Raw genomic sequence first — 14,448 nt, 5'->3', positions numbered from 1 at the left:
AAATATGGATTTTTTTCTTACACAAACGCATTGCTTCGCTTCAGAAGGCCTTTATGAATACCCCGGAGCCGTGTGGATATACACTCACCTAAAGGATTATTAGGAACACCTGTTCAATTTCTCATTAATGCAATTATTCAATCAACCAATCACATGGCAGTTGCTTCAATGCATTTAGGGGTGTGGTCCTGGTCAAGACAATCTCCTGAACTCCAAACTGAATGTCAGAATGGGAAAGAAAGGTGATTTAAGCAATTTTGAGCGTGGCATGGTTCTTGGTGCCAGACGGGCCGGTCTGAGTATTTCACAATCTGCTCAGTTACTGGGATTTTCACACACAACCATTTCTAGGGTTTACAAAGAATGGTGTGAAAAGGGAAAAACATCCAGTATGCCGCAGTCCTGTGGGCGAAAATGCCTTGTTGATGCTAGAGGTCAGAGGAGAAGGCGCCGACTGATTTCGACTGAAATAACCACTCGTTACAACCGAGGTATGCAGCAAAGCATTTGTGAAGCCACAACATGCACAACCTTGAGGCGGATGGGCTACAACAGCAGAAGACCCCACCGGGTAGCACTCATCTCCACTACAAATAGGAAAAAGAGGCTACAATTTGCACGAGCTCACCAAAATTGGACAGTTGAAGACTGGAAAAATGTTGCCTGGTCTGATGAGTCTCGATTTCTGTTGAGACATTCAGATGGTAGAGTCAGAATTTGGCGTAAACAGAATGAGAACATGGATCCATCATGCCTTGTTACCACTGTGCAGGCTGGTGGTGGTGGTGTAATGGTGTGGGGGATGTTTTCTTGGCACACTTTAGGCCCCTTAGTGCCAATTGGCCATTGTTTAAATGCCACGGCCTACCTGAGCATTGTTTCTGACCATGTCCATCCCTTTATGACCACCATGTACCCATCCTCTGATGGCTACTTCCAGCCGGATAATGCACCATGTCACAAAGCTCGAATCATTTCAAATTGGTTTCTTGAACATGACAATGAGTTCACTGTACTAAAATGGCCCCCACAGTCACCAGATCTCAACCCAATAGAGCATCTTTGGGATGTGGTGGAACGGGAGCTTCGTGCCCTGGATGTGCATCCCACAAATCTCCATCAACTGCAAGATGCTATCCTATCAATATGGGCCAACATTTCTAAAGAATGCTTTCAGCACCTTGTTGAATCAATGCCACGTAGAAATAAGGCAGTTCTGAAGGCGAAAGGGGGTCAAACACAGTATTAGTATGGTGTTCCTAATAATCCTTTAGGTGAGTGTATTTTATGATGGATAGATGCACTTTTATGGACTTCAAAACAGAAACAGCCATTCACTGCCATTATAATGCTCGGAAGAGCCAGGCCATTTTTTTTAAATATAACTCCGATTGTATTCGTCTTAAAGAATAATGTCATACACCAGAGTTGATTTACTTTAGGGAGTAAATCATGGGCTAATTTTCATTTTTGGGTGAACTCTCCCTTTAAGACCGGTCTCGAGTAGCCTACTACAACACTAGTATTTGGTGCACATTGCACTGAATAAAATACAGGCTTATAACAAGAATTGTGAAACAAAGAAAAGTAGTGCATACTCTACGCTTCGGTCCACTAGCGATAGATGTCGCTGCGGTATCATTGGACGTGGCCCGGCTTTGTCGCGCAGTCTGTTGCAAACGCTCCTGTTTCAGGTGATTCTGTTTGATCCCTTCCGGTCTCCGTACATTTCTATCTTATGACGTCATCTGGTCGGACGAGCGAGAGAAAAAGAGAAAAACATTGAACTTGCTAGTAGGAAGCATTGTTGAAACATTGTTTCTCCCTCAACTTTCAGCTGGATTGTGAGTCTTACGCATGAATCAGAAATGGAGCATCTCTGATACGCGGCGAGTGAACTTCAGACTTTTCTGGACCAGAATGTGAGCTTGAACAAATATCATTAAATCAGATCAGGGAGGACATGGACGAACGAGAAGGTAAGGATTACGCGAACGATGTTTACTTTTGTGCCAGAAAATGTTAACTTGAGCTCCTTTAATACTTACTAATGAATTCTTTGTGTTGTTCAGACACTATAACCCAAAGGTTTTCAGATCAGATGCAGCAGAAACTAACATATAGGAATTTGCTCGTTCGATCGCTTGTTTTTTTTGTGTGTGTAGTTGACGTTTGCCGAATGTATGTAACGTTAACGTTAACTGTATTCATAATTTCTAAATATTCATATGGTTTTCTTTAATACATGTTCAGAACGGTTTTGTGTAAGTTTTTTGTGTAAGTAAATATAAACAGCTAAAATGGGCCCCTTGTTTTTCATTTTAAAAGAATTGGGAGACATATTTTAAAGCAGCGTTATTAGATCCATTACATTTAGATGATTTATTTTAATGGTAATATGCTAATAAATGGTCTAAATGTAACGCCATTCGCTATAATAGCATAGATGTGCAGCGCGAGATAACATGATGTGAATATTCAGCTCGTGTTCACAAGTTTTAAAACACTAAATGTCCTGCATCGAGTTGAAAGTTAAAGGCGTGGGGTTTCCCACGAAAACAATTCTCTGTATGAGGTGCCAGTTCTGAAAGTTCCTCTGGTGTTTGATTGACAGATGTGACGGAGCGCGCGTGCACGGGCTGCGGCGGGAGGATTCAGGACGCGTTTCATGTGAAGGTTCTTCAAGATGCCTGGCACAACACATGCTTTCAGTGAGTCTTAACTTGATTTCTTTTTAAACTGAGCCAGATTGGATGGGAATGGAGTGAAATAAACACAAATGTGTTTGATTGCTTTTCTTGGATTTGCCTACTTCTTTTTAAATTCTTATCCTGCTGAAAAACTCTCAAACATTTTAAACCTGCCTAACATGGTTCGCTAGTTTTAACTGGTTTCCCAGTCTTGTCTGTTGGCTGGTTTTAGAAGGATGTCCAGCTGAGGCTGTTGACCAGTTAGACCAGCATAAACCCGATAAGCTTTAAACTTTTATGATTTTCAGCCTGAGAATTGTTTTTTTTTGTCTCTCTTTTTTTTTTAAAGAGAAAAATATCCAGACTATTGCATTCAAACGAAAGCATTCTGTATTGTTTTCTTTCACACCTACACTGGTATTATGGGCTGCTTCGTTCAATGAAGCTTGTCAGCGACTACTGGGAACTCCTAGAACCTTCAGCTTAGATGTTTTGTTTATGTAAATGTGTGAGAGAATAGTTTATGTAAAAAAAAAAAGTGCAATGATGATTGAAATGACTAAAGTTGTTCTTCCTTTTTCTAGCTCTCTTAAAGGAGTAGTTCACTTTAAAATGAAAATTACCCCATGATTTACTCACCCTTCAAGCCATCCTAGGTGTATATGACTTTCTTCTTTCTGATTAACACAATCAGAGTTCTAGTAATACATATCCTGACGCTCCCAACTTTATAATGGCAGTGACAGGGTCCTTTGAGTTTGAAGCTCAAAAAAGTGAATCCATTCATAATAAACGTACCCCACACGGCTCCGGGTGGTTAATAACTTTTAATTACTTTATAAAGTTTTAAATATGTATATTTTTCATACAAAACCCCATCGATTCACTTCAGAAGGCCTTTATTAACCCAGGACATCATTTAACATTACTGTCCTCAAGAAACATTTTAAGTCAAGTTAAGTTATTTTTATTTATAAAGCACTTTATACAATACATACGATTGTTTCAAAGCAGCTTTACAGTGAACAGGAAAATTATTTAATTATGCGATCATGCAAACAGAGTTAAATTCGGCTGTAAATAAGCTCTGTAAAGAAACTAGTGTCATTGTTCTGCTGAAGTGAGTTCAGAGTTGATTCAGTTCCGTTGTAAATATAATAAATTAATAAATTAGTTTTGGGGGGCCTAATTTATACTCAATCAGACTTTTAGACTCATTGAATCTGATTTGAAAGACAAGTTTGAGAATGACGTCCTTGGATGTAAACCCAATGGACTTAATGCTCCCTAAAAGGTAGGAAAAAACCCTCAAGTCAAGTCATTCCAAAAGTCCATAGCCAAGGTTTATGGAACAGTTTGGTCATCATGATCGAATCAGTCCTGTGCTGGGAGACTTGGCACCAAATGGAGGCTCTGGGGGTTCTCAGACACCGTGTTGTTTAATGAGGGCAGGAATTACTCCAGTGCCCACAACATTTTATGCAATCTGGAACAATGGTACAGCCTAGGCCTTTTTTCCCCAGTTGATTTTTTTACATGGTTGGATAAATGTAAGTTTCCCAATGAAAACTTTGTTGTCTCTGGCTTAATACCATCACAAGGTTTATTGCTATAGTTTGGTGCTTGATTACACATTTAGTGATTAACTTCTTTGTACTGTTTAATTTATAACTAGCTTAATTTAGTGACTCTTTGTTCCTTCTTATCTCTCTTCTAATCCTTCTTATGTTATGGCAGGAATTCCCTGTTATCCTGTACGCATTTAGTTTGCAGTGCAGGTAGGATCTCCTCTCTGGTTAGTTGTCACATTCCCAGACATCGGCTCATAGCTCCACAGGACAAATGCAAGCCTATTTTTTTTTCCCCCTTTCTGCCCCTTTTGTGATTGGAGGGACAGACTGAACTCTTATGCTTAATGAATGTTCTAACTATAATTATGGGAGGGACTGGAATGTCTTCTGAATGCGTCCAGGATCTGAATTTCCCTATTTACTTGCATTTAGTGATTTATGTTGCATGGAGTTAGTTATATAGTGTTATAGCCAAAGTTGCCACATTTTGTTGTTTATTATTATTGTTGCTTTTGTTGTTGTTGTTATATTTCACCATATTTATGTGAGAGTACCTGCAGATAGCACTTTTTAAAAAAATATATAAATTATGGTATCAATTGAAGCTTTTTTGACCATGACAAAATCCATATTTAAAATAATCACCCCTGGCATCTTTAAACACCTGGGGCCTGTTTCAGAAAGGAGGTTCAACCAACTCTGAGTTTAAACCTGAACTCTGAGTTGACTTACTCTGAGATGGGAAACTCTGAGTTTTGGGTTTCAGAACAGCTGAATTGAGGTAGTTCAACCAACTCTGAGTAGACTGACTCTGAGTTAAGCTCATGCATTCCAACTATGAAAAGCCACGATCAATGGAGCTCCGAAATTACGATTCACCATGGCAACAGCACCCAACAAAAAGACGTTTGCATACTTCCGGGTCAATACACAAGTTTAATTCTTAATTATTTTAATTAAGTTTAATTTTCATGGTATCCAAAAGGCAAACAAAGAATGTGGCTGCAGCTAAAAAAAATAGATTAAAAAAACATAATTCAATCAGGAAAAGCTTTAAGCATAAAATGTTCATGGGTGTTGGTTTAATGACTTTACAAACATTTGACATATTAAATAAATATCATTCAGTGTCCAATGTGCAGCAGCTTTTCCCACATAGACCCTTTTCACAGTGATGACGTGTTTTAATGGTCATCAATATCGTAAATCCTGCAACGTTTTTTGTATTTTTTTTTAATGTATGTACATTTATAACACTAATACTTTGTATTATATTACTTTTGCATCAAATTACAAAAATCAAGTTACCGCTGCTGTGAGAGTGTTTCTAATACAGCGTCTATGGGAGTGATAGTTAAAATTAACAACTTTCTCTCTTTTCACTGCAGTTATCAATCTCACTGTAATTTTTCCATCTTTTTGAAAGTTTTGAAATCACTATTGTGGAGTTTTTCTTTTGCTATTTGAGCAAATGGAGACACAAAAATATATATATTTAATGTATTCTCTCATTCACCGCTATAAGAGTTAACCCAACTATGACGACTTCAGCTTCGGAAAACCCAGAAATGTGAAAAGGGTCTATGCTCTTTTCTCATAATGAAATGTTCTCTGATCCCACCTGTTACATTTATTAATCAGGGGAATGACATTATTGACTTCTACTCAGGCCAGCCAAACACCAGCACCACTGACAGATGAAGAGGAGATGGAGGAAGAATATTAACACCAAACAGGAAAAAGAATAAAGTATTTGTAGGAAATAAAGATGACTATAAAAATTTAAATAAATGTATTTAACAGCTGTTATACCAGCTGTTAACCAGTGGTGGTTATGGCATATATCTCGTACTACCATCTGGCAGCATCCTTCCATTCCATACAATAATCCGTTTTCAGAAAGTGTGATGATGGGTATATGAGTGTCATAAATGCGTCCAACCACTGGAAATCCTAAAGGAAATTCGAATTATTAGGTTACTTCTAGAGGATTATCAAGTGAACGTCAGGATCCTGTATGAAAGGACATGCCATTTTTGTCAGTTTGACAGTGTCCTCATGATGAAAATATGAGCAATGAATGTTCCTGCAAAGAATGCTTTTCTTACTTAGTATTTTTGTCAAATGGCAGAAAATGTAATTTGTTTTAAGTAAACTTTGCTTACTTTAGATTTAGATTAAATTTATAATTTTTTTTATATTTATACTTGAAATACGACCAAAATACTCAGTAAGAAAAGCATTTGTGGCGTTTGAATGAATGAATAAAGTATTAAACACTGCTGATGCTTTAAAAAGCTGGAGAACGAAAGAAACTCTGGGTTTACCAAAGAAAACCTGCTCCTGACCAGGTTAGGTTCACAGAGTAAGTTACCCTGGTAACTGACTCTGAGTATAAGTTACCTCTCTTTCAGAAACAGGCTTGACTTACCCTGCTTTCTCGGGTTTGACATACCTCCCATTCTGAAACCGAAAACCCAGAGTTTCCCTTATTTCAGGGTTAACCTACTCAGAGTTTTCACTTAACCTCCTTTCTGAAACGGGCCCCTGGCTTTTTTAAGCAGTGTTTAGTAGGATTTGAGGATGTTTTTTAATGTAAGGTGATTATTTGGATGGGACTTTCTATGTCTGCTCCCTTTATTTATTTATTTTTTATCTTTATCATCTAGTTCTGTGAATGAGGTAGAGCAGAGCTAATAAATGTGATGGGGTACCTGCAAGGATCAGGAGGTCGGAATACCAGTTGCGGTCAGCAGAATGTGTCTTTGTTAATGTGAATGCAAGAAGAATGAAGGAAGTGAAGAGCTGTTTGTTCTCTGTCTGTCATGTTTGTCTAGAGTATATGTCAAGGTTTGAATAATTTCTTTTGTTTCATCAAGTGAAGCCTGTTATTTTTCCTCTGGGTGTAAACTGGAACAGGAAAGAGAAGTGAAAGAGAGAGATTTCTTGAGATACCTGGCCATCTAAAAGTCATTGGTCATTGTGATTTATTATTTTAATGTCCCAATAGAAATCGGTTATCTCTGTCATATGTTTGAATTGTATATGATTACAATGTAAAATAACGATTTCTATTTTAATATATATTTTAAGATAGAATTGGGCTATTCCTCTTATGGCAAAGCAGAATTTTAAGTGGCCATTTGTCTAGTTTTCAGTGTCGCATGTCTAGTGTAAAAAAAACCCAAACATACCAAAATTAATTTAAACTTTTCATACTAAGTATAGTACAAAACCATTAACATATTTCCTGACATATCACTTAGCGATATAAATATTATAATTCAACTTTATTTGGAGTACTTCTTTATTGCGCAATGCTCATTTCTTAATATTAAGCCTAAAATGTGTTATAATATCACTATTAGTAAGGATAGTATTATCACTGTATAATATCAGTCTTTAAATGCAATATATTTAAATTGTACCTTGTAAAAGTATACTTGCAATAGTTCCTTTTTTTTAGCACAATTAAATATACTTAAAGGGATAGTTCACCCAAAAATGCAAATTCTGTCATCCTTTACTCACCCTCAAGTTGTCCCAAACCTGTACGAGTTTCTTTGTTCTGCTGAACACAAAAAAAGATATTTGGAAGAAAGAGCAACCATTGACTACCATAGTATTTTCCCCCCTACTATGGTAGTCAATGGTTGCTCTATCTGCTTGGTTACAAACATTCTTCAAAATATCTTCTTTTGTGTTCAGCAGAACAATAAGACTCATGCAGGTTTGGAACAACTTGAGGGTGAGTAAATGATGACAGAATTTTCATTTTTGGGTGAACTATCCCTTTAAGTACACTCCCCGGCTAAAAAAAATTTGCTGTTTGGATTTAAATAGGCAAATGCTTGAGTCCATGATTGGATCATTGTTGCAGTGATTATTATGTTTCTATCATGTTATATGGCAGCAGTTCTTCTAGGCAATGTCTAACCTAATTGATGGAGTGTGTAGCATTTAATTTCTTAAACGACCATGTAGGAAAACACTGGTCAGGATGACAATGTCAAATGTTATTTCCATTAAGAGGTGCATCAATTTTTGGTCAAGATCTCGTATTAACAATGCAAGCGTCAAGCCCTCTGTAAAGTCTACTCCAGCACACCCCAAAGACTTTCAATGAATTTAAGGTCTGGACTTATTTTGGATTATTATCTGGTGCCAATTCATGTGTGAAAATAATTCTTCATGCTCCCTCCAAACCATTCTTTCAGAATTTGAGCCTGATGAATCTTGACATTGTCATCCTGGAATATGGCCATTATTTGTCTTTCTACATGGTTGTTTAAGAAATGAAAAGCTACACTCTCCATCAATTAGGGTTAGAAGAACTGTTGCCAAACATATAATATGCTAGAAACATAATAATCACTGCAATAATGATCCAATAATAGACTCTTAAGCATTTGCCTATTTTTAAATCCAAACAGTAAAAAACATTTTTGTTTGGCCATCTTTAGTTGGACCTCAGCGCTACTTCTGGATAACTAAAGTGTAGTGAGTATAAAATGATCTAGTCTTTAGACATTAGACTTTAAGTATATCAATTTAGTATACCAAAAGTACAGGGTATTGCAGGGTATTTATATTAATTACATGAATATGTAAATGTATTTATTATAGTATACTTAGCATAAAATAAATGTGTTTCTAATATATCTTGGCATATTTATTTTTCAGTAGTAGGAACGATCCATCAGAAAATATTCTAACAGGCTGATTTGATGCAATTTTCACATTCAGATTATCTTTGCTGTCATCTAATGCTCACTTTAAGTTGATCTTTAAGAACATACATTATTTATTAACACTATTAAGTGTAATCTCTAGCAAATATCAGGATGCATTTTTCATACTGTTTATTTATTTAAATTACAATGCTGCAGTGCCTAAATCCTTTGAATGTTTAAATTTCAACATGAAAAACAGTTATTATGAGCTTATCTAAGTTCTGTGCATTGGTATTCTCCTTTTGGAACACGTCAGACATGTTTTGAAATTAATGGCCAAAAACGTACCAGTCACATCTGGTGCACAGGTGAAAGTTTGTCATGTGTGCACACCTGCTCAGCCTTTGCAATGTCCTCCTCACAGATGTTTGTTCACTGTGTTTGCCAGGGGATGATTCACAAACCTTTTCATCTGCTATGATGTCACTGTCGGAACACAGGTTGCCCAACTTGACGTGAGCAGGTTTCCCCCCACAGGCACACAACTGGTGTTCGTAGACTGGATAACACGGTTCTACCCACTCTGCGTGGGTGACTGACTTATTGTGTCTGCCTCTAGAAACAGAGCTTGTCAACATTCCTCCAAACAAAGGCAACAATCGGGCTTATGGCCAAAATCTAGCCGTTCTGTTGACAGGCTTGAGGGTTTGGTGGCATTCTCACACTAATGTGATCATTATCAGAACTTCTCAGCACTATGTTGCTTTTCCACATCCTCCCCACGTTCATTCCATTGAGTGGATTTTTTCCCCCAGTTTTCCCCATTTCTTTTCCTCCATTTCCCTTTTTTCTGGCACATGGAGTACCAGAGAGAACAGCCTTCAGCAGGACATTGCATGGCAGACGCTTCCCTTTGGCACTTTGTGTTGTTGGGTTTGTCAGAGAGTTGGTTTTGTGTAATAGTTGGCCTTCAATGTGCAGAGCTCGATTTAGATGCAAAAAAAATCTGCAACGCATAGCTCTAAACGTGAACAGAGAGTTCTAAAATTAGGGGGAAAATAACTAGAACTTACTTTTAAGTTAGTACATTTCCATTCATACCACACACCAAGCCATTCATGCTGTGTGCCAAATCAATTTTAATAGGGTATTAAAAAAGATTAATGGTTGATACCTTCGGCTTTGGAGAGTATTCGTGTTTTTCCTCATTGTGGAAATAAAGCTCATTGAACCTCTGGAACATGGCCTGGAGATGATTTCCTGCCTGGATGCATTGGTTCAGACCTGGTGGCTGTCTACCTCCTTTCCTGACCAGAGTCTAATAAAAAATAAGTAACTGTTTTACAAACAACATGACTGCTTTTACCATTGTTAGAGAGTTTAGTCCTATTTTACCACCCTGCAAATATATTGTACTTTCATGCCTCCAGGTGTTACCATTAATTATGTTACCAGGTGTGCCCTTGGAGCATTAAGGACTTAGAATTTTGTGCTGAATTGTTGCTTTACTCTCAGTGGAAAATGTGGCCATATTCACTCCTTACACAATTATTTTACCTGTTTCAGTTCTGTCCTAATAGACTTAAAGGGTTAGTTCACCCAAAAAGGAAAATTCTGTCATTCATTTCTCACCCTCATGTCATTCCAAACCCGTGAGACCCTTGTTCAAAAATATCTTAATTTCTGTACAGAAGACGATGAAATCCGAGAGCTTTCTGACCCCCCCATGTGACTACAGTGGTTCAACTTTAATGTTATGAAGCGACAAGAATAATTTTGTGCGCAAGAAAACAAAAAACTGTAGTAACATGGACTATTTTAATGTCTTTACTACCTTTCTGGGCCTTGAAAGGGGTAATGGCGTTGCAGTCTATGGGGGGTCAGAAAGCTCCCGGATTTCATAAAAATTACCTTAATTTGTGTTCTGAAGATGAACAACGGTCGACATGAAGTCAATTAAATGAAAGTTAGTAATCAATGACAGAATTTTCATTTTTGGTCAAACTAAACATTTAAAACCTACTGTGATTTAATAATGATCCAGGAACAGTGTTGTGATAACTACCTAAAAATAGCATGAATAATAACTACACAGTACACAGGTGTAATGAATGATACAATATATTGATTACCCATTGGCAATTGATTTATAAAATGATGTAAGTCCAACTATTTGGCAAGAAAAGAACAAACAATTTGGTGAGGGTTTTGTCTACATAAAATGACCTCCAAATAATGCTTGGGTGCTGTGGGCCGTTGCCAGGGAATTTCTATGTGATTGCTAGATTCTGCTGTTTTGAGCTATCATTCGTATTTGGACAAGTACAAGTAACACATGAAAGTCTAATACTATTGACTGATTATGTATGCATCTCTGTATTCTTGTGTCTGATAACTAACTTGCAGAACTTTTTAAATGAAAATGATTTAAATGATCATACTACAACTGTAACATAAATATGGTTATTGTTATTTGTCATTACATTACATTTATGCAGTTGTTTTATGATCACTAATAAGTGCACACACACTGTACAGTGACTAGAGCCCTGCATTTCTGCCCGAGCCCGATGTGCCCTGACTTTTTTACTCCCCTAGGGCCGGGCTTTGGGCCATTTTTCACGTCATACCTCAAACGCGGGCCGGGCTTCGGGCCTTTTTCCTTCATTTTATATTTTAGACATTCATTAATTAAAGAATCAATGAGATGTGCTGCGCTGGTGGAAACAACATGAGACCATGATACCGCGACTGTCAAGACAGCTCACACAGTGTTTAGAGTAGGCTGGCGCGGGGCTGGCGCGGGGCTGGCGCTATGCAGCGCATCGCCGCAAACCAACACGCAAACGGCCGCAAGTGAAACTGAAAATATAGGCTACGTCTTCGATGCTCAAAAACACAATCATCTTCATTAAAAGGAATGAGACTAAATGTTCTTACCAGTGCTTAGGTCGCTCTCTCATATTGCGGTCTTTGATCTTGAAATAAGCTGATGAATAGGCCTACCTATAATGCAGCTCATAGCCTATCTGTTGCTTTCGTTGACGTGAACTCTGTTAAATGTTCATATAGCGCGGGTCGGGAATTGAGGATCGAATTTATATTCATTTTGTAGAGAGGTGTAACTGTAAGGCAAGACGACCAGCATTTTTTTGTTTTTGTTACGATTGTGTAGCCTGTTTGCGTGCGCCGTTGTGAGCAGCCTGCCTCAGCTTGTCAAAAATGCTTTTTATTAGGCTAAACGTTTAAACTAACATTATTGCTTGAAATGTTTTATATCTATGGATTTTATTATAAGCAAGACAAGTCCAGTGTTGATTTGAGAGGCTAAATTGATCAAACATGCGGTGAACTCACTGTCGGCTGCTTGGTCGTTACTTTAACAAACAAAAAAATGCTTCAAACATTTTTCTAAATTAACTTATTAATGAAACGAAACAAAATATAACTACTTTGACATTAAAATCAAAACTGAACTATTTTAATGGCTGCAACAATATGTAATAGGGAGGATAAAAAAACAGAAAAAAAAAACACAGGCTCCAGCGGACTCGGGCCGAAAATTTTGATAAGCTGTCGGACATGGTCCGGGCTAGGACCTCAGCGTCTCGGGCCAGGGCCAGGCTAGGGCCTAGATTTGAGACCCGTGCAGGGCTCTAACAATGACTATATGAGCGGGTCTTGGTGTATATTTAGCAGAAATATTTTAGGCATTCATCATGGTACTGCCATTTGCCTCCAAGGCTGTTCTTTAAAGTTATGGCACCCATTAGGTGTTTCAAATCTGATGTAGGTCCCAGTTGCCCCCCTCCTCACCTCATCTAGTCTGGAAAAACAAGCTGTTGCATGTAAAGAGGAACTTTTAGCTTTTCACTCATCCTTCCCCGTCTCCCCTGGACAAGTGATCCTTTATTGTTTTAAAAAGCCTCAAGGTGCAAGTGCTCTGCAGTTCAAAGTCTTTAATTGGGTTAATTTTTTCTTTCTGGTAGGAAGTAGATAATGGCTTAAAGTGGCATAGCTTGTATCCCAACATAAGGTTCTAATTGTAGGTATAGGGTGGCTGAGAGAAGAGTGTATGAGAGTATTTCATGACTTTTTGGCTCGTGTCCCAAATTCCTTAACTATAGTGTTTGTATGTGTTGCCCGGTTGGACTTTGTCTCAGCCATGATTGAAAGAATGTTTTTGTACATACTGTTTGTGTCTCCTTTGACATCATTGACCACTGCTTTAGCTTTACCTCAGATACTAAGAAAATATGCCATAAAGTAGATTGTACTTTGTGAGATATATGTATGGCTGAAACACTGTAAACATTTAATCACTTATTTAATGTTTGGTAAATGTTAAAGTTCAACTAACAATTAAATAAGTTACTCATCCTCATGTCATTCCAAACCTGAATGACGTTCTTTTGGCTTTGAAACACAAAAGGAGAAATATTGAAGAATATATTGACCACTTGGACTGTCAAGTTTGGAACGGAATGACTGAGAGTAAATGATTGTTAGGTGAACCGTGAAATATTTCTTTAAAAAAATATGCGTGAAATTCCCAATAACATGGTGAACATGTCAAATACCTAAAGCAGTCACATGATTTGGTACTGAGCAAAGCAATCCTCACTTGCTAAACATTTCAGTCAATCAGGTTTCTATTCTCTCCTGGAGAGCTGAATTCAGATCAGTTGTTTAAAGGAACATCTGCAAACAGAATGTTTCACTTACAGACTTTTCCATTGTTTCCCCTCCCAGGTGTTCTGTGTGCTCTGATCTCCTGACAAACTGGTACTTTGAGAAAGAGGGGAGGCTGTACTGTCACAAACACTACTGCGAGAAGTTTGGGGAGTTGTGCCATGGCTGCTCGCTGCTCATGACGGGACCTGCTATGGTAAGAAAAGCCATGTAAACGTGTCTGAATTCCAGGGCAGTGTGTTTGTTTTTCCAGAGAGTTTCAGGGGGAAAAAAACAGAGAGTAAAGAAACTGACTATCAGTCGAAAGGTCTTAAGATCATTTCAGAAGGTTCTGCTAACCTGCGCAAGAACCACTTGGATAACTTGGCATTGTCTCATTCAGTAAATATTTACATGGATAAAAGAAGAGGTCTAAAGAAAGCAGGTAAAGTCAATAAATGCAATAAATGCAGATGTTTTTCATAGTCCTGAAGAGGTCACTGATAAGGTAAAGGGTGGTGGCTCTCTTTTCCACTCCTAATGTGAGAAGTGAATCACATTTGAGTGATGCTTTTGGGAGGAAAGCATATGAAACACTCTTTATGAAGTCCCTACAGCTGTCTCGCAAAAGACCAAAGCCCTGCTATATCCGTTACATTAATTAGAATATATATCAAAGGTGAAAGTTACAATTATCCAAACTGTCATCAGATTCAGCAGAGCTTGTGCTATGGTGTGTCATTGATAAACTTGCAGCCCATCCATTAACACAAATTAAGATAAATTGAAGAATGTTTCTATTGATTTTATGGTAACACTTTACAAGTAGTTTCATTAGTTGAG

At 37.8% G+C, this 14,448-nt stretch overlaps 1 protein-coding gene across 1 annotated transcript in view; it reads left to right on the top strand.

Moving 5' to 3' along the window:
• Positions 1-1,784: 1,784 nt before the first annotated feature.
• Positions 1,785-14,448, top strand: part of limk2 (LIM domain kinase 2) — a 30,513-nt gene continuing 17,849 nt past the window's right edge. The window contains exons 1-3 of the mRNA XM_079813985.1: positions 1,785-1,979; positions 2,615-2,711; positions 13,687-13,822. Of these exons, the coding sequence (XP_079670111.1) occupies positions 1,964-1,979; positions 2,615-2,711; positions 13,687-13,822 (249 nt within the window). The 5' untranslated portion in view covers positions 1,785-1,963. The remainder of the gene's footprint in view (positions 1,980-2,614; positions 2,712-13,686; positions 13,823-14,448) is intronic.

Source organism: Gobio gobio (genome assembly GCF_949357685.1).
Source record: "Gobio gobio genome assembly, chromosome: 4".
Lineage (NCBI taxonomy): Eukaryota > Metazoa > Chordata > Actinopteri > Cypriniformes > Gobionidae > Gobio > Gobio gobio.
The sequence above is the reverse complement of the archived record's forward strand: the minus strand, read 5'-3'. Positions and strand labels throughout refer to the sequence as shown.